Raw genomic sequence first — 20,497 nt, 5'->3', positions numbered from 1 at the left:
TGTGAAAGTGTGAAAAAAAACTAAATACAGAGTATTAAATAAACTTCTTAGGAGCATTTTGGGTGTCTGGCTAGAATGTTTCTAATTCTTTGTTGTAGTCTCCTCCGGTGAAGTGTGCTTCTGCATCTCGGTCGTGGTCGTCTCGATTTCCTAAGCTCAATCGCCCTGTCAATGAGGGTGCCTTTGGTATAAATGTGGGTACTCCTTTGTGCTGGCTGCTGGCCTCTTGCTTCTCCTTCCACTCCTGCTTCTCTCGATCCGAAGAAATTTGTGATCTGCCTCTGAGGTTGTATTTTACAAAGACCCTTGCCATGTGGAGCTCATCGAGCCAAAGAATCCAACGGCCTCAATGTTGCAACAACCTTGCACAATGAACCCTATGGTCTTCCACATGCCAAAAAACATATATGTGTGTGTGTAAAATTTACTAAAATTATATAAGGTGAAACTTCACTTTAGCATTATAAAACAATAGAATGCAAAAAAGTAAACACATTATATGAAATGAAAGGCAAGTCTCCATCATGCACTTAAAACTATGAAAGTCCCTCTACCCCAACCCAACACTAAGGGTTTCTTTTAGAAAGCCAAAAATAAAAACTCCATCAAAAATGCAAAAGTGAAGGGTGTAGAAAATGAAAAGCTTCTTACATTTGGGAAATCAAAAGACTTTTATTCTATACTAGTGCAGTCTCTCTCTCTCTCACTCTCTCTCTCTCGCGTGCTTGTGCGCTCGTGCACGTGCCATTTCCTCCCATTTTCTCCTGAAAGCCCTCAAGCCATCTTTGTAGATTCCTATCCAAATAAATGGACTCTAAATTAAGCAAACTTACTCGCTTTCAAATTAAGACATTTGGTGAAGGGTTTATTGTATCAAATAAGAAACAAAAAAATACAAAGTTTATGTTAGTCGAGGCAAAAAGAGTGAGGCACTTTAAGGCAATGTCCCTTGTGCAATGAGCTAATGCAAAATTTTCATCTCATATTGTAAATGTTTTTTTTTTCAAACTCATAATTGTGAGTATATGATTTTTAAATCTCTCTCTCTTTCCCACATACATACATATATACATACATACACACACACACACACACACACACATAAAGTAATCTCATCAAATGCATTAACTAGTTACGAAAAAAATATCTTCAATATGCATGTTTGGATGATTTTTTGTGAAAGATTACTTTTATATAGTGACATACATGATTCTTTAAGGCTCCAATCTTCCTCCATGGCAGATGAGATACAACAAAATTAGATCCCTTTTAAGGAGGTTCTCTAAAAATACATAGACAAACAATTAATAGCTCAAAGTCTTTTAAAATGTGTGTTTCTAATCTTTGTAAGTGCCTTTTTTAATAAAAATGATAATTATTCTTTTAAAAAAAAACCTCAATTGTGATGGTTAAAATCTCTTCATTTTTAATCATAAATAGTAATTAATAGCTAAAATTTTGTAAATCTACCTTTTATATTAAGGGCTAAGTAAAATGTTTCTTTTAAACTCTCTCTCAAATTATTATGAGTTTTAACCTTTTTAAAATAGACTTTTAACTCTCACGACCCCTCAATAGTCACTTTTTTGCCTTTTGAAGGTCCGTGTGAAGACTTCACCTTGTTCTTTTAAGTAGTCTTTCATTATTTCCTTTCACAATTGGAATCTCAGAAATAAAACAAGGTGAAGACTCATTTCGACATTTTAAAACAAAAAATTGAAAAGAAAAGTCTGACCTTAAATAGAGGGACCAGTCCATTTACAAACTTATCTAAGCCTTTTTGGCTCTCATAAAAGGACCATTTTACAAACTAAAACATGAGAGAATATATCAAGCTAAAACATGTTTTTCTCTCATGTTTTAGCTTGGTCGAAAGAGCCACAGCGGGCCCGATGGGAAGAGAAAGCATGCCTGCAACGAACTAGATCTAGCCACAGCGATTTCACGCCTCTGTGCATAACATTTGCCTAGCAACGTCTGAACACAGCCTAATTTTGCAACGAAACTTGGTCAAACATGTGGAAGCTTTATGCCTTGCTCCTTGTTCTCTAAGGCATGTTTTAACATGTCAAAAATTCACTAAATATGAGTTGTCTTATTTTTAGTAATAGAAAGCATCAAACATGAGTCGTGGACGGGTAGGGGTTGGCATCTAGATTTTATTCATAAAATTGGTCATTAGTTTGAAACTTTGAGGTTGAAAAGATGAGGGTGTATAGGCCAACAAATTTTTTGGCGTGCAAACTAGAGTTGGCATCAAAAACTTGCTTGCATGGGATTTTGTGTGACAAGGGTGTAACAAACCTAATGTTGCCATGTGCGTTTCTCTCTCCCTCTCACATTATTGCAGCATGTGGAGCTGCACCATTGTATAAACTCTCGTGCATGTTGCATCTCTCTCTCTCTCTCTCTCTCTCTCTCTCTCTCTCTCTCTCTCTTGTTTGCGTGCAAGGGATGATAGGAGGATGGCATATGCATAGATGTGATAGGGAAAGGTCGCTCAATGACCTTTCTTTGTAATCTAGGCGAGCAATGGGTGACTGACGAAGGTCGGGAGCTGGCTTGGGAGCACAAATTACGAGAAAGGTCACTGAACGACCTTTCCCATCCATCGAGGTCCATAGGAGGGGGGACATGCCTATATTTTCTGTGTGTTGAGGTGACAGCCACACGATAGCCTTATAGTCGCTATCGTCTCTTGCTGGACAATTTTCGTGTGCTGATGTGGTGGAGACTCAGCTACTCTGTGTACTAACTTGTCAACCATCTAGGGAAGCTAGGTGGTGTTGCGTTTTTTGCGTGCCGAGTTGTCAAGGATCCAACGGTGCATGCATGATTTTTTCAATCAGTAAAGTACTATAGATGGACGATGGAGATCTTCAACTCCCTGACCGTGGTCATTGACGAGAAGGGGATGGGAGGAGTAACAATCTAGATGATAAGGAGGAGGTGATGGAAGGAAGTGAAGGGAAGGTTCAAGGGAGGAGGCGATGGAGGGGCAATAGTATCCAACCCAATATTTTTTAGTCCATTGGTGTAGTAGCGGGTGACGAACCGTGGCGGTTTGAAGTCTAATACGGGTCTAGGGCAGAAAAATACATTCTCCCTAACTTGTGAAAATATGGGCAGACTTAAAATTCTCTCGATTTTCAAGTCAAAATTTGAAGCTTTTGCTTGTGTAAATTTCCCGGTTTTCTTAGGGCAAGGTCAAAATCTATTTGGGGATTCTACTATTTAGGGAAAATTACCAAAATACCCCTCAAATTTCAAAAATTCCCAAAATATCCTTGTACCTATTTTAGCTGGATTGTTCACGATTTCCTAATCTTTATTCTTTTTTGACAATGTATATCGGCTTAGCATGTAATTTGTCACAAATTACCTCCCAAAAAAAGACAATTATGTCTAAAAATAATGAAGCAATTCATCTCCAAAGCCTACCTAACCAGCTCAAATTCTAGTTTTAGTATCTTGTATTCATAGACAATCAATCGCCTTATGAAAAGCTACAATTTTTTAAAATTTTGGATAAATTTACTCTCACAATCAGGGGTATTTTGGGAATTTTGGAAAATTTGAAGGGCACTTTGGGAATTTTTGACAATATATGAGGGGTATATTGGGAATTTTTGAAATTTGAAGGGTATTTTGGGAATTTCCACAAATTAGAGGGGTATTTCGGTAATTTTCCCTACAATTTAATATCCACAGGACCCGGTCTCTTACGATTTTGAATGCAAGAGCATTCAGACAAAGACACGATTGAGCTGGTTCTTCGTGGGGCATGTCAGCCAATGGCGACTCTCCTCGACCAGGTGACAAATTGCAATTTGCATCTTTCCCTCTCTCTGTCAGCTCGCGCGCATCATGCATGTATGTGGTAGCACCCACTTTGAAAATTTCAAGTGGGCTCTGCTCCGGTTTACGTGTGAGAATTCGCTTTCTGCTTGAGCAGAAGCAAGAGATTACACAGAGAGAACGAGCCCAAGAGCCAGAGAGCGCGAAGCCTGGAGACAGCGAGAGCAAACATTTCTCTTACTGCTTCAAGCTTCTTCCCTCTATAATATGGCTGAAGAAGAAAGCCTCATTTACACACCCACATGGGCCATAGCTTCCACTTGTGGAGTTTTCATCCTCAGCTCGCTCGTGGTAGAGCGTGCTGTGTACTTTATCGGTCAGGTTAGTACTGGTCCCATGCTCACAATTTCTGCTTTAACAACTTACGCGCACACACATGCCCAATTACCAGCCGAGCTACTACTCATTGGTGCAAAATGCAAGAAATCCCATTACTAGTTGAAGCCAAATATGGGATAATGCAGTGCAGCATGCATCAATGTGCTCTTGTGGGGTTCAAACCTTGATTTGAGCTTCGAGAGATTTGCCTCAGGGAATATTAACACAGTAGCTCTTTGGTTGGAAAATTTATTTTGCAGTTATTGAAGCAGATGTAAATATACATATACCTTGCATTGGAACATTCTGCTAGGAGTTTGCATGATTTCCGGTCATCAGCGCTCTCAATTTAATTCAGACCACCTTGCATTTCCTCTCTTTGGATTAAATCTGCATGCCTGATTACACAATATATGGATACTCCCCTACTGTTGACTCCTCATTACCTTTTGCCCAGCTCTTGGTGAATCACAAACTTAAAGCACTCCAGGCAGCCTTTGAGAAAGTAAAAGAAGGTAAACCTTCCTAATTCTATGCTTGTGCAGGCTCATTTTCATCCTTTAAGTACACAGAAATTACGGTTTTTTTTTGCCTGCAGAGCTGATGATGGTGGGGTTTATTTCACTCGCTCTCACGCTTGGGCAGAGTAGCTTCTCAAAAATTTGTGTGCCAACTAAGTGGACTACAACCATGCTTCTTTGCAACAAGCCAACCAACGACACCACGGTCGAAGAAAGTATGACACTGGCCATAAGAGGACTTCAAGAAACTGAGAGCACGGAGGCAGCTGACTCTTCAATCTGCAAAGAGGTGAGCTTAACATCACTTTGGATGCTTTTGATTGTGGAATTAACATATGCGTTCAGTTGGTTATGTGTCTCAAGATAACAATAACTTTCTTTTAAATCTGTAACGAAAATTAAAACAGCAAGTGATAACTCTCCCCACAAACCTGAAAGATTAATATGTATCAGCTGAGCATGCTGTTTTTTTTCAGAAGAGGAGGTTTTGCATCATTTGTTTCACAATAATCTTTGGCCACTTTCTGATTTTACTGCTGGAAACAACATAAAGAAAGAAGTATTAACATCTCTTAAAGGCCAAAACGGCATATGAGGCCAGAACAAGGGACGACTGATCATGATATCTCTCACCATAAACTGTTAAGAAAGATGAAGCATAATTCCAATTAAAATCCCACAGGTAATGCCACATCACATGCCCCATATATGACTATATGGTGTAGGGAAAGGGAATGGTCACTCGTGACCATTCCTTGTAAACCGGGCGACCACATGGCGGAGGCTGGAAGCCATGGTGGGAGCACATTTTACGGGTGATTACTGGGCAACTGTTGGCGGTCATAACAGTCGGGGGGAGGGAGGCGATAAGGTAGATGTGTCAAAGGTGGACACATCAGCAGCCAGAAAAGTTGACTGCACGTATTCCTGATGGGTGCTGAGGTGGCTTGCAAAGGTTGGTAGAGGCGGAGATGATTCCGCATGCTGATGTGGTGCTGTTTTTACGCTCTGAGGTGGTGTTAGGTGATTGGAGGTAACCGCAGGGATTGTGGCAGCTGATGTGGCAATCATCAGTCGGCTTCAGGCGGGGATTCTGGCCAGGCCAGGATCTGCTGTCCCCCGACCTCCAACCGTGACGGAGACCTAAGGGCAACCTTTGAGCTCTCAAAGTGGCTGAAAAAGAGCTCCCAGCTATATCTCACACGGGCATGGAAGATGGGATCAAAGGCCCCCATTAATCTAGGGCCCCGACATCTAGTTAGTTCTGTAGATCTTGTCGTGGGAAGTGCCCGAGTGTACTCTACCTGGGTACCTGAGTTTACTCCCCCCCATTGCAATGTGTTTGCACGTCTACATTACACAAACTATGTGTGTGGGTGATGTGGCTAGGGATCCCTTAGGTTGTAGGTTCAATCCTCCAAGGTGTGAGGGGGGGCCAAGGGGGCCAAAGTAAACTTGAGTGTCCGAGTTTACATTTTTCCCAAGTCTACTTTGCCCAAGATTTAAAGTGCTCAATCATCCCACCGTAGATCCCATCACCTCCCATGCCCGTGTGAGATATAACTGTGGCTCCCCAGGAGTGAAATTTCTATGTACAAAAGCACAATTGATGAGAGATTGAGAGCAGGTAATGACCGTCTCTGTCACCACAAAATCAACCAACACATGTCTACTGTACAAGCCCTTTTAACTCAGCCATGCAATGGCCTGCATCAAAAGGGTCACACCTAGGGATTTTAAGAAGAAAGAATCTGCCCATGCAATTGACTGAAATTGGTTAAGTGCACCATAGACGTGATTGCATAAATTGAAGTGCCTAGTGGGTGGTGAGCCTGTCTTACCGATGTCCACAAATCCAAAGACCCAATGAGCTTTCTATTTGGAATACTGGAAGATCGATTGTTTCCATGCAACGAATTAACTAGGTTTTACATCTTTTCACGAAAATCCATATGCTTCATGGTATCACAATGAGAGAAGTTTGATTGTATCCTTTGCATATTCAGTACCAACGTAGGCATTGGTGACATTGTCTGTGATGTCTTTGGGATACAAAAACCATATTAAGTAGAAGATAACAGCATATGTAAATCACAGAGTATATCGCAGAATTGAACTTTTGATTTACGTCTACAAAAGACACAAACTACCTATCAGACCAGAAAATTACATCATAATTAAATGATCCAACAAAATTTAAAATGTGAACAAATTCTTTAGCCAGTAGAGCTAGCTGGTGGTCTATTTCTCTCATGGGCCGCTAGATCATGGCGTCAATCTCCTCTTTAAAGAACCTCGTAAGATGTGCTGTGCCTCAATAATGGCCCGGATGTGGTCACGATAGATATGTTGGTGATGTGGTCTGCGAGAGGTACGAGGGCGTTCACATTTACTAATTTCTAACTCTATCTGGGAAGAGTCTTGTGAGCTGAAAATTGACATGTCCTGGGTCCTGTCAAGAGTTGCTGTTCTGGAAGAATTTTGCCACTTGCCTCTTGGTGAGTCCTATGCTACTTGGTGTGTAGAACTCCGTGGTAAAGCATGTTTTTGCCTGCGAAGCTCCAACTTTGCCTGACAGTCCCTATAGCCCCTCTTGTGAGTCAACAATGAGAACAATATCATCCGCAAAAACCAACAAGGGTATCCAAGTGCCTAATAACTGTGCCCTTCTATCACCCTTTCTATTAACTAGTCTGATATTTCATCAACGTACAAAGCAAAAAGAGTTGGAGAGAGCTGATATCCGTGTTTCACTCCAACGGTGGAGTGAACTATCTCTGATAGACAGATAGCCCCTCTGGTGCACACACTCTACCTGTCACTCTGCAAAATCTACAAAGCAGACACAGCTACGGCGTGCATGTGTTTGACCCTTCTCAATGACGGCTCAAAGTGCAAGTACATATCAAACAGAGAGAATTCTGTCCAGAATTAAGCCTGTCCACGTGCTCAAACACCCTCTCTTTCTGCCCAATGACTTAGCTCATGCTCAATCATAGAAGCGCAAAGCTTGGCGAATGTGTGGCCTATCATGATGGTAGGACAGTTATTAAGGAGCATAGGAATCCCAGCCTTCAATACCAGCACAATGGTGTTAGTGCTCCAGCTTTCAGGAAAGTCTTTAATGCAAACAAAGAACACCAATTGTAGAGGCGAGAGAGGCGGAGTTCCACTCTACAGAAAAAACTGGTGCTTGTGACTGTATTTGTTTACTCTTATCCACACATCGTGTGCAATTTCAAAACCACATCGGTATACAACATAATTTCATAAGAGTGTCAGACACAACTTGTGTGCCATAATCCATTGTATCTGTCCAAAACCTCATAAAAAGTCACCAGAAGATGCCCTGCGGAGTGCTTGCTGCTTGAGAATAAAGACTGCCCACAGAGTTACATCCTGTGGGGGAGGGCATTTTCCAAGGAAAAGTTGAATGACCACTTGTTACTTGCCTATTACATCAAAGGATCTTTACAAGCTCCTTTAGCCCTACATTCATCTCAGTTGATGCAGTCTAAAAATCTTGATGGGAGCATTCCCGAGTATGCTGCATATCCTCATCTGTTATTGCAGCTTGATGTAGAGTTTACTGAAAATGCTGTTCTTATTGTTGCTGGCCCTGACAGCAAAAAACACTATTACTGTTACTTTTACATAATTCATTTAGTACCTGATAATTAGAGACAAATCTCTACGGTCTGTGTTTAGTGTGTCTGCATGGCACCCACATGACAACGCAAAGCTTCTCACAGACGTGAGCTCATGCACACACTCGTGCATGTGTGTTTAGTGTGTGTGCACGGCACCCACATGATCAAATGTCACATACACACCATCAAGTAAGCATCCAAGTCACGATATTCTACGGATTCTTGTCATGCAATCATGTGAGTATCAAATGTTTTATGCGTTTGGTTTCTTGCTCTTTCGCAAAGTTTTACATGAGTTGAGATGTTTTTGGATATAGATGATAAACTTGCACTTTTTGTTGGTTTTGTAGGATTATTCGCTTTTCATGCCTGCGGAAAACCTTCATCAGCTACACATTCTGATATTCGTGCTCGTGACAACTCATGTTGTTTACTCTTTGGTCGTTGTTGCACTTGGAATGTGGAGTGTAAGAAATCTTTTTTTGAAGAAAATTTATTATGAAGCATTAACAGAAGGAGAAGTTTCTTACTAGCCTCAATTGGTTTATAGGTCAGTCAGTGGAAGGCCTGGGAAAATAGAGCCCACATGAAAGAGGAGTTGAGTATCCATAGTAAGGCCAGTTTTATTTCAACTTTTGCTACATTTTTCTCACTTTAATTGTTTGCAATTATGCTCAAGATTGGATAGCATGCTTTCCTGCTTGCATCAATCAAAGATTTTTACATACCCAACAGTCAAGCATGTCTGATTTACTCTTCATCTCTAAATTTATATATCCATGCATTCCCAAGATTTGATTGTTTGCATTTGTGGAAGGATATGATACTTGAGACTGGCTAACACTAAATTTCTTTCCAATACTAACTCAGTTTTTAATAACTAACATCATGCTTTGTATTCTAAAAGATGAAGTCAGACTGACAAGAGAGACGACATTTATGCGGGCCCATGCATTAAACAGATGGAAGACAAATACCTTCATTTTGTACCTGGTATGTATGCTGTATCGTTCTGTTTCCTTTGTTTCTAATAGGAGACTATCACTCTAAGGTACAGTTATTTGTAGGTTTATAAGAAGTCCCTTGACAACAAAAATAGAGAGATTCAGACAGAGAGGAGGACAACTTCCTTAGGTTCATTCATGTTATAAGGGAGCAAGAGACGAATGCTTATCTGAGCCTTTAATTGCAACTTGTGACAGGAGTCATCAAACGCTCTGTATGACAGACATAGCTAGAGTATATACTTCCCTCATGCAGACTGCATCTATTCACCCTTGCAGCAAGTCGTAGAAAAAAGCATGGCCGAGCTTAAGTGCATGTTCTTTTCAAGATAGACACTTTCCCTCACTAGATAATATTTCAACAAATGCTTACAAAGGTTTAAGACAATCTGTCATTTGTTGACATGATTTAACATTTATAATGAACATCTAATCTAAGTTGCCTGCCATAACAATTTCCTGCACCCCATTTTCCTTAAAACCATCGATGTATCAATTCCCAGTGAGAGACATTAAATCAGGATGGAAAGAGCAATTGATCTAACCATTTTTAAACTTCACCTCTTTAGCATGAAATTCAGCTAGATAATTGTTTGCAATTGAGTGCTTTGGTAGGTGATAGGCACTAAAACTAGCTACACAGAATTCTCAGTGTACATGGGAATACAGAATAGCATCTTACCGGTTGCCTCCTCAGTGAAAAAGCCTGTTAAAATGTATGTTTTAAGAACACTTCAAGAATCAAAACCAAAAACTTCTTTAGATAATACCAACTTTGTACGAGGCTTTCACTGGAGGAAGGCTAATAATTATTTGGTATACTCATATGTCAGTTATACATACATTAAACAGAAATGTAAGCCCCCTTGCACTTTAGAGAACTTGTTGGTGTCCATACTCTCTCACTCTACTGTTGTACTTTACTCCTCGATGCTGCCCCATTCTTTGACTTCACCAGAGAGTCACTGACCTCACTAGTCCATGTGTCTCTCCAAGTGAAGTGATCAGACGAAGCTTCTCCTTGGTTTTCTGTGCTTCTAGTTTTTCTATCAAAAGTAACTGGCTTGTTGCTTTTCTAGGTTGCTTTCTTTCAACAGTTTCACAACATAGTTTGCGAGACGGACTACCACACCCTTCGCTATGGGTTTATTATGGTAAGACTTCCTCCCTGTGGAACAGAGCGCCCCCCTGGTGGGTGAGTGCATGCGTGTCTCAGTTGGGTGTTTTGTCAGTGCAGGTCTGTGTTTGTGCATTTGTGTGTGTGTGGCGGGGGGGGGGGGGGGCATGTGTGTTTTGCACAAAAAAGGAGCTGTTTTGTATTACTTCATAAATCTCTCAGAATGCCCAAATGATGCCGATTTGGTGGGCAAGTACATATTGATGGTACACAGTTAGCAGGAAGGCGAAATCTGAGAAACCATATACAATTAGCCACAAGTCAAAACTGAAAAACTGAAATGAAAGACTAGGGGGAAAAACCTATCCTAGAGGCAGTAAAAAGTGCCCTGGCCACCTAATGGTGAGAGAATATATACAACTAGCCACAAGGGCAAAACTGAAAAACTGCAATGAAAGGCCAGGGGGAAAAACCTCCCCTAGAGAGAGTAAAAAGTTCCCTGGCCACCTTACAGTGAGAGAGGATGACTGATGCCTTTGAAAGATAGGCACTTTTTGCTAAGAATACTTTCAATCATGTGCTCCAAAATCGCATGAGAAGTAGAGTGCCGCGAGTGGTATCAGTGAGGAACAAACGTGCTGTCAAGGCAGCCATTTCAATGTCTGGCGAAAGCCCGCCAACAAGTACCATCTGCATTGTCAACGAGTGCTAGCTCAGTTGATAGAGCAAGAGCCTCTTGTGTCTAAGGTCTTGGGTTCAAACCCCCTTGACAGCTCGTGTGACATGTAGCCCTTAGGCGCTGTTCCCTTAGTCCATATGATGGGTTGGCCAACCTTATCTGTCTGGGATGCTCCACCTCACGGAGTCGGGTGTGTGAGTTGTAATTTCAAGTTCCTGCTTTCAAAAAAAAAAAAAAGCACCATCTGCATTCATGGAGCTGTGCTAAAAAAAGGAATGAATTATTTATCAATATGAGAAAGTTGCTTGTTTTGTATTTTCTTTCAGTGCTTCACTTTTAAAAGAAAATATCTTGTGTTATTATAAAAGGGATAATATATATGAGATACTTAATGAGCATATTTTTCTTTTGTGAATGTCATTGTATATGTTTGAAAAGTTACTTGTGATCAATGGTTAATACAAAATGCTTATGTTGATATGTTCACCTTGATCTAGACCCATATGCCAAACAATGCTAATTTCAACTTCCACAAATACATTCAAAGGTCATTTCAAGATGATTTCAAGTATGTGGTTGGCATCAGGTATGTGCTCCGAAACTTTAAAAGTCTTTATTTCTAGCCACAAGGCATAATCTTGGAATAAATGATGACCATGTAGCTATCTTAGAAGCTTATGTTGTTGCCCAAAACATAAGTCCCTACCGGAAGACTTTTAATCGATGCTTCAGAGGACCATGTGTAAAGCTCAATTGTGTCCCCTATTGCTGTTTCTTTACATATTCAACAACTTGTTAAGTGTTCACAAAAACATGTTGCAACCTTTAGGAACTCTAGATTGTTGTATTTTGAAATAAAACACGTGTTTGGGAGGAAAAAACCATTGTTTGATTGGTTTTGCAAAGTGCGTTCTCAAGGCCTTCAGGCATGTCATTGAGATGGTGCTCTTTCCATGGGAAAACTGTTCTTTTATGGTTTTCTTCGAAGCTCTCACCAAATTATCTGCCTTGGTCCAAGAGGTGTCTTCGCACTTGAATGGAGTAGGGCAGCGGTGGGGCCCTCTCTCCTTCCATGTTCCCAACTAGCTCGTGTAAGTTGAACTACAAAGCCAATGGATTGAGAAAAAGAAGAAGGGGGCGGGTGGGGGGTTTGCGGGGAGCAGGGCAGCGGGCTGAGGGGCGAATGCAGCGCGGGATGGGAGGGGGCAGGTGAGATGGCAGGAACAGGCTGGGGCAGTGGGAGCGGGGTTTTGGGGGGGGTGCAGCAAATTGTCTAAGGCTGGCGTATCTTCTCAACATTTCTTTATTATTATGCTTCGCAAAGTACAATGTCCAAGTGTCCTCCTCCTCTCAGTGCTCCTATACTCACTACTGTTATATGGCAGGGGGACCGGAACGGGAAAAAACGAGGACCCCCAAAAATGGCCATTTCTTGTGACTATAGAGTGTGGCCCTTGGGTCCCCTATGTAGGGACCTGCATGGCTTCTCGACTCCAACTTTGTAGCCCATGACATGAAAAAGGAACCACAAAAGAACAATCCCTATAAGAAGGCATTGATCCTAACAAATGCTAGGATAAGGGATTCAACCTATTGCTGGCCTACAAGCTGGGCATGCACATGGATTGATAGGCCAAGGGAAAGGTATGTCTTATCTTATATATGATTGGGCACAACCACAAAACAACCTTCACTCCCTTATCTACTCCTAGGAGATCTTGGATCCACTACAGACTCTGCATACACCCTCTTAAGCTTCTAGACATGGAACCAATCCGAGAGAGCTAGAGTGAAGGGTGAGTGTCTTCCCAGGAAGAAGTTTGGTAAGAATCAAGACATCTTCATTATTGTTCAAAGTTGAACAACACACAAACAGAATAGTCTAATCCAACATCTTATGTGGGGCAGAGTAATAATCTACCTCTATTGCTTCGTTAAAGCATGAAATACCAGATTTTGGGCAATTGCTATACAACTTTGGTTGTGAGAATAAATTACAATTGTCTACTATGGAAATCCCATCTCCAAAAGTAACTGCTTCTACCAAACAGACTCGCACGTCCTTCACCTCTGTGGAAGACAAGGCTATATTGGATTGCTGCTTACTACTCCTTGAAACTGCTCTGTACCAAGAGTAAAGGTGTACTTCTAGTCAAACGTCACCACCCTATTCTGAATCACTCCATCCCTGCCAGAGTCTGTACCTCTCTCAGCATCCCAGATGTGGGAAGACTTCAACTGCCCAAAATGTCGCAAGATCACCACCCTAATCTGAATCACTCCGTCCCTGCCGGAGTCTGTACCTCTCTAAGCATCCCAGATGTGGGAAGACTTCAACTGCTCAAAATGTCGCAAGATCCAAAGAGCTTGCTGTTGATGTAACTTCGTGGGATTCTCATGAAGGAATTGAGAAGTTTCACTAGAAAACTGAGGTAAAGACGGGTACTCAACAATAAAATGAGAGAAACAGCCAATTTTTGGTACTTCGTAGCATAAATTGCTTGTGATGAATCATACAATGGAAGCTTTGTGTTGGGATCCATAGGAGTAGAGCCTTTAACATATTGCTGCACAGAGAGAGAATATAACCCCCCTCTATCTACAGTCCAAGAAACTAGTGCAGTAAGCCAAGATTTGTCATGTCAAGCTCCTCTGCTAGGGTCTGCATAGTCCAGCGTATATGCTCAATATGGTTACCTGTAAAAACTAGATTGTCCACATGTAGGATGACAACTGTCAGGAGTCCACCTGCTCCACAAAATGTATAATTTTGGATTTGTAGAAGACAAATGAAAGCCATGTCGTCCTCAAAAAGCATCTATCGCTAGCTAACACACATGAGGAGCCTGCCTCAAGCCTTTATAGATCTTAGGATTTAGAACTTTAAAGAAAGGTCTACCTACTTGGATTGATTGAAAGTTCTCCAATCACACCTACCTACCAACTTCTATCAAACCTACCTATCACACTGTTTCTCTCCCCATGATCTTGCATATAAACCCATTTAATAGTTTGGTTTTCATAGGAGTTTTGAGTACTCTCAGCTTGTGTCTCTAGTATTTCATTAGTGTCAAATGTGTTTTCATAACCAATTAGTTCTCATATGACACATGGTATCAGAGCTCCACTGGTTTTATTAGCCTCCTCCTCAGCTACTATAGCTATCATCTAGCCCATCAAGAAGCTATGATCCATTCCAAGGAATTGCAAGCACTAGATGGCTTGCTCAGATTCCTCATCTGCTTCTGCTTTGTCTTACAAGCCTGTTGTTGCTAGCTATTAGTGAGAATGGAGCTCTACCTCAAACAGCTTTGTCTTTGGGATCTTATGTTAAGCACGGCTCGTGTGCCTAAATCACCTTAAGATAAAGCACCTCAGGAAGGTGATTGACATACGAAGCTGGAGAGACAGTAGTGCTGGAATGGAGCTCATACAACATTGCCATGACAAGAAAGTGCAAATGATAAGAAATATTACCACCGATTGAGCCATTTGGCAATTTTTGGAGCCCAGCTACGAGCATTGTTAAGAGACTACTTAATGCCAACATGCAGGAAGATTATCATTTATTACGATTCAAGCAATCGTGGAGAGCTTGCGATGCCAAGACTTAGTGGCAGAGAATTGAAAAGGAAGAAACATTGTGTGATCAATGTGGTGACTCTCAAACATTAGCGGCACGAGCTACCACAACTGGAATTACAACAATACCAAGACGCCTTATCCTCGACCCAAACAACCTCAACCTCAGAAATTAGAAATTTCTCTGCTTAGCTTTCACCTCTTTCAAGCAACTTGCTGATGAGTGTCATTGCAGAGATCCTCCTCCCATAATCTGAGATTCTGGACAAGTCACGAGCTCATATGCCAAATGTGTAGTAAAGAGTGGAGTCACTGGAGCACTATATATGCCATTGTAAGGTGTACTGTGAGATCTGAGGAGGTACTATGGCCTTTTTTGTGAAGGGCTTGAAGGCCTTCTTGGACCATTGCTTCAGATCATCAGCTTTGAGGATCAGAGTTGATTTGGGCTCTTTTTAGAGGAGCTTCAGCATGAGGGACAGAAGGGCAGTAGGCCTCACGCTACAGACATAAAGAGCCCTCACAATGCCAGCTGGCACTGTTCTCCAGAAGCATACAACCACTGATTTACTCGTGGTAGACATCCCTCCACACAAGCGACATTGGAGAGGGACATTGCCATCTATTATGAGTGTGGTGATCACACAAGATGTCTCACAAATGAGGCTCAAGTCCTATTTATAGGAGTTAATAACTAAACGTCCAGGCTCACACTGGCCGGACATATTGCAGGCGCCCATCCTGATGTCTGGGGATGTAACAGCCCACACTGCTGACCTGCAGCCGCTCCTAAAGACCACCGCCTTGGTGCCAACTTGCACCGCCTTTACAGGTCGCCGCCCTGCCGCCTTGTTACCAGCTCACGCCACGCGTGCAGGCCGCTGTCCTACAGCTGTATTGCCAGGTTGTGTCGTCCTTGCTGGCCGATCTGCTGCGACCACAACATGCAGTCCTGTGCTGCAGCCATACGGTGTGGCTGGCTGTGCGTAAATGCTGATTGTACACACACATGCCGCCCAAAACGACCTTGTGCAGCTTGGCTGCCTCGCAGCACAATGCCACCAACCCAAGGAAATTTTCATAACAGAGTAGAGAAAATAATAAATCCTCTCTTCAATATTGAACACTCCATGCAAGAAAAACTTCCAAAATGCACATACGGGGGATGGTAAGACATAGGAGTGGCCAGCTCCTAAAAGCGTACCCGTGTGCGAACTGATATGCGGAGAAGAAAAAGTAGAAAACACCTAAGCAATCCATGTGACTGCCTCCAGCAATCAACATTGCACACACGGGAATCTGTGGAAAAAAACTCACCAAATTCCCACCACCGACTGGCATGTGCCCGCCTTGCCCTCCTCTCTCGCTAGTAGCGTCCCATACCATCATATACGAGAGTTGGGAGATCCTATCAGGCTGCGCCATCACGGCCCCATGAGCTCTAGTCGTTTTGTGGACGTCACCATGTCGCGTATACGAGAAGGAAGGAGGCTCTGTTACCAATGTTAGTACCCCTGCCAAATCCATCTTGCACACATGACATGACACAAGCAAAACTCACACCTAGACACACATAGTGAGCGGACATCAGGCCCACCTCCCAGCCATAGAGCCAATACAAGCTCACCCCGAGCCTGGGAGCCTGCAGCCAAGTAGGCTAGCCTCTACCACAAGGGCCGGCGTCCCATACCACCACGCCCACACCAATATGGGTGTACGGGCAGAGCTGCCAAGGGCCTAGAGTCCAAGTGTGCCATGTGGTGATCACACAAGATGTCTCATAAATGAGGCGCAAGTCCTATTTAAACTAAATGGCCAGGTTCACACTGGCCGGACATACTGCAGGCACCCATCCTGATTCTGGGGATGTAATACCACGTCTTGTGAACGCCCTTGTCCATTCGAAGGAGGTTGAGGACTTCGTAGGTTGAAGTGACTCTTGGGGAAATTATCCTGTGATTTGAAAATCATTCATTTTTGGGCGCTCTGAGGATGCCATCCAAATCCCCCAGAGATTTGGCACCTATCTAGATGCTACTTCAAACACGGGGACCTCCATACAATAGCTGTGTGTAAACACTGCAGTGTTCAATTTCTGCCTGTCTAAGCTAGGTCAACCGTCACAGGTCAGGTGCATAGAAGCTGAATAGCAGTCTTGCTTCTATGTATAACCAGCAGCAATGCCATACGTGAAAGCACAATATCGAATAATCTACATAAAACAATACGGTGAAATACGCTTCTCTCTTTTGTTAAACTTTCATAAGTCTTAGTTGAAACAAGACAGCCTGTTGCACAGTCATATGGGTCTACAGCCCTATTACTTCAAACTGGATTAATCACTTATGTATGCCAGACAAAATAGTCTACACCTACGGTGCACCAAAGTCAACAGGAAGTTGCAGTTCTTCCCCCAAAGAGACAGCTCTTAAGAGTCCTAGTTTCAAAGAGTATCGATAAAATGATCGAACAAAATCATCACCTTTGAAAAAGCATGGTTCTATAAGCACTAAATTAGGAGCTCCTCAAAAGTTTCCCCTACGGATGAGGCCATGTGAGATGACACCGCATCATAGTTACCAGGAACGGAAAATCAGAACGTGGCATTGTGAATACTCGCATCTAAAACACGGAATGGGCACTCACATCTAAAACATGGAATGGGTATTCGTAATGGGAATGGGGAATGGAAGACTGAAAATGACCATTCCAACTCAGTAGGCAGGCCAAGTATATCCTTACCAAAAGATGCATCCTTTCTATCAGTATATCCTGCAAACAAATCTAAGAAAAAGTGCTAAGTGCCTCTACAAAAGAGAAGCAAAAGGGAGCAAGCTATGCCAGGAAGAACTGGTCAATCATCTAATAGGCACTGAAGCCTACTAGAGGCTTGTACTGCAAAATCAAAGGCTTTAACCAGCAGGTTGAGCTGAGCTCCTGGAGTGTTCTGCTGCCGGAAGCAGAGGGCTTAAGACACTGTATTTGATGCGTATGTAAATGCCTCAGATCACTCTTCTGGTATTTTATACCACAAACTTAGACACTTCGATGCCTTTTCTTTCACATAGAATCAGCCTGCCACAGTGTCTTGTAACTGGTTGGGTCTAAGTTCATATGCTTTCATGCTAAAGTTCTCGAATACCTGCCTCACAGACTCATAGATCGTCCCATTCAAGCTTTGACGCCCATGCTAGCATTGTTGACTATGAAGGGTGTATCAGAAAGCCTGACCCTAACCATTCTAGCAAGCCTTGCCAACATAATTTCACTCAATCCCTAAAGACCTAGATGAATCCAGGAAAAGCCCAATTCAACTATAAGGCCAAGTGCAAGTTACAGATTCATAGTAGTCATGTGCAACAATCAACTCTGGATAATATTGACCACATTATACAAAAAAAACATTACACATACAAGGGGGATGCTTCGGTTGCGTAGATCTGTCCACTCAGCCTTGACCCTTTCACTGCTACTGGAACAAAGGTCTTTGGATGAAGCTCAATGGGTCCAATATTCTCCACAATGCATGCTGTGGACCATTTGAAATATAGTCAGACTATAAACAACTGAAAAATATAGTTTTATGAGTATGGGCTTTTTTTTTTCGTCTTAGAATTAGTGATTCCGACTATTCTTCAACACACCTGTCTCAGTATTTAGATGCCCAGCTTTGATAAACTGTATGCGACAACATATTGCATCATTTTGTTCTCACACAATCAAATGAAGTACAGCGATACTGCACTAATAGTCATCCTCGGATCATCGATGCATACTTGTTCTGGTCTCATGGTTTTAGCTCTTCAAGAATGGGGGTGAATAAAACAAACAACTTTGAGATTTATATGATATATTACTTTTGTGGACAGTCCTGGACTATGGGTTTTTTCTCTTGCATGGTTGCTGGTCAATGTGAATGGTGGGTGATTCTTGGACCCTTTGGTATCAATTACTGCATGCAAATGTAAAAGTTACATCCTTACCCAGTTCAGATTGACTTTTCTTTCAGGTCGGGAGAGTAACATTATATTCACTGCTGTACCCTTAATTGTGAGCTTTCCAGAAAATGCGGTGTAATCCATCATTTTTTAAAAATTTGAATTCTTGCATAATTGAAGTTTTGGAACAGCTTGTTCTTGCAGTAGGTACAAAATTGCAGCATATAATTACGAAGATGGCAATTCGTTTCAACGATACATACCCTTTGACAGTAGGGATGCCAAATGTCGAACCAAACGACAAGCTGTTTTGGTTCAACCGTCCGAAATTTATTCTCTTCTGCATTCATTTTATACTCTTTCAGGTTTGGACATAAAACCTTCTTAGCTTTGCTCACGTCTAGCTTAATAAAATTGAGAAATATATGCAATACTAATAATTTTTATCTGATGGCAGAATGCATTGGAGATTTCTTTTGATATTTGGGCTGCAGTAAGTCTCATGCAGAGCCTTCTGACTCTATTGTACATCTAATGGCATGAAGAAATAGCTTGTAATAGCTTTGCATATCTCACTTCACTTTCAAGCATATGCTAGTCTCTAAGAAAAACTTGATTGTTTGTCCAGATCACTTTTCCTCCAGATAACTGTATATATCGACATACAGGCTTACTTCTTGGTCGCATTACTATAGGGTAAGTCATGAGCAGACCGCTTCATTAAATCACTTGCATCACTTGAGAAGCCAAAATCTTTGTGGTTACCTCCAATGTCATAATAAAAGCTTGCTGCAACACATATTCTGATGCGATATTTGCCGTGGCTATATTGCAGGATCGTTGTACAGCTGCTTTGTGGATTTGTTACCCTACCGATTTATGCCCTCGTATCTCAGGTATTACTTATGCTACTAGAAATGCATGTGGATAAGGTCAAAGTCATGTTGGCAACTGAAGTGCATTTGGATGTTTTAGCTAAGGCCTGCATACAAATATGAGAAAATCCTTTGTACTGCAAATTTATGTGCATTGTTGTAATTGAAAGGATGAGTAATAGGCCATGTTTCACAAAAGAAACCCTGGATGGCTTTGTGAGTGTAGATGGGCTCAAATGTGAAGAAGGCAGTCTTTGAGGAGCACATTCAAACGGCTGTAAGGAAATGGCACAAGCATGCAAAGGCAAGGATCCGCAATGCACAAGGCATTGGTGAAGGCAGCTCTTCAAAGTCCTTTTGTGCACCACAGGCAGTTGAGGATGAGCATCGTCTTATCGAAGATGACCCTTCTCAAGATGATGCTCGTTCTGTTGAAATGGTGGTTTATAGCTCCTAGAGTCGAAAGACACCTTAAATTTGATCATGTGTGCATTGCAAAGCTATGGGGGGGAAAGGCATGCAGAGAAGAGAAGCAACAAGCAGACCACCGGCCAGCTCCTTTTGTAAATTTCTCCAAAAACTTTTTATGGGAAGAGTGTGTGCAACATCAATTTTGCCTCCCAAAACCGACAGTTTTTTGCAGGCTACAAGCCAGTTGATAACCTTGGCATCAATACACAAATGTCTTGGTGGGGAGGGAAGTCCCACGAAAAAAAAACACATGTAACATATTATTGCAAACACTGTAATGCATTTTTTGTATAGTAGTAGTCTTTCCAAATCAACTGCATTGTTTAAATCAACTCCCAGGACAAGCCAGAAAATTTATAATAATGATTGAAGTGAAAGTCTGTCGGAATCTTGATCTGTGGGGCATTTCTTAAAGCAGGCAATTGATGACCAGTTATGTCGATCTTCGATGCCCAAGTTGTTTTTAAGTCGAGGGGCCTTGGGG

At 41.9% G+C, this 20,497-nt stretch overlaps 1 protein-coding gene and 1 long non-coding RNA gene across 6 annotated transcripts in view; one reads left to right on the top strand and one right to left on the bottom strand.

The window, feature by feature from the left end:
* Nucleotides 1-3,751: 3,751 nt before the first annotated feature.
* LOC147432355 (MLO-like protein 9) lies at nt 3,752-20,323 on the top strand. Of its 5 annotated transcripts, none has more exons than XM_086492328.1 (16): nt 3,840-4,179; nt 4,437-4,450; nt 4,634-4,691; nt 4,775-4,986; nt 8,698-8,814; nt 8,898-8,958; nt 9,255-9,340; nt 10,431-10,505; nt 11,645-11,733; nt 18,599-18,648; nt 18,739-18,779; nt 18,859-19,032; nt 19,125-19,160; nt 19,296-19,363; nt 19,503-19,563; nt 19,769-20,323. In XM_086492328.1, the coding sequence occupies exons 1-16, from the start codon at nt 4,101-4,103 to the stop codon at nt 19,997-19,999; spliced, it is 1,452 nt and encodes a 483-aa protein (XP_086348454.1). In that variant the 5' UTR covers nt 3,840-4,100; the 3' UTR covers nt 20,000-20,323. The 5 variants fall into 5 exon arrangements, with proteins under 5 accessions (XP_086348455.1, XP_086348454.1, XP_086348453.1 ...); XM_086492331.1 differs by having other exon boundaries at nt 4,045-4,179; nt 4,437-4,507; XM_086492329.1 differs by lacking the exons at nt 3,840-4,179; nt 4,437-4,450 and adding an exon at nt 3,752-3,815.
* The window catches only part of LOC147432354 (uncharacterized), a 40,241-nt gene continuing 30,322 nt past the window's right edge, over nt 10,579-20,497 (bottom strand). Inside the window, exons 3-4 of the long non-coding RNA XR_015185552.1 lie at nt 18,144-18,258; nt 10,579-11,362 (exon numbers count right to left, since the gene is read on the bottom strand). This is a non-coding gene — a long non-coding RNA (uncharacterized LOC147432354). The remainder of the gene's footprint in view (nt 11,363-18,143; nt 18,259-20,497) is intronic.

This window comes from Adiantum capillus-veneris, chromosome 20 (genome assembly GCF_014529385.1).
Source record: "Adiantum capillus-veneris isolate H3 chromosome 20, ASM1452938v2, whole genome shotgun sequence".
In the NCBI taxonomy this organism is placed as follows: domain Eukaryota; kingdom Viridiplantae; phylum Streptophyta; class Polypodiopsida; order Polypodiales; family Pteridaceae; genus Adiantum; species Adiantum capillus-veneris.
The sequence above is the reverse complement of the archived record's forward strand: the minus strand, read 5'-3'. Positions and strand labels throughout refer to the sequence as shown.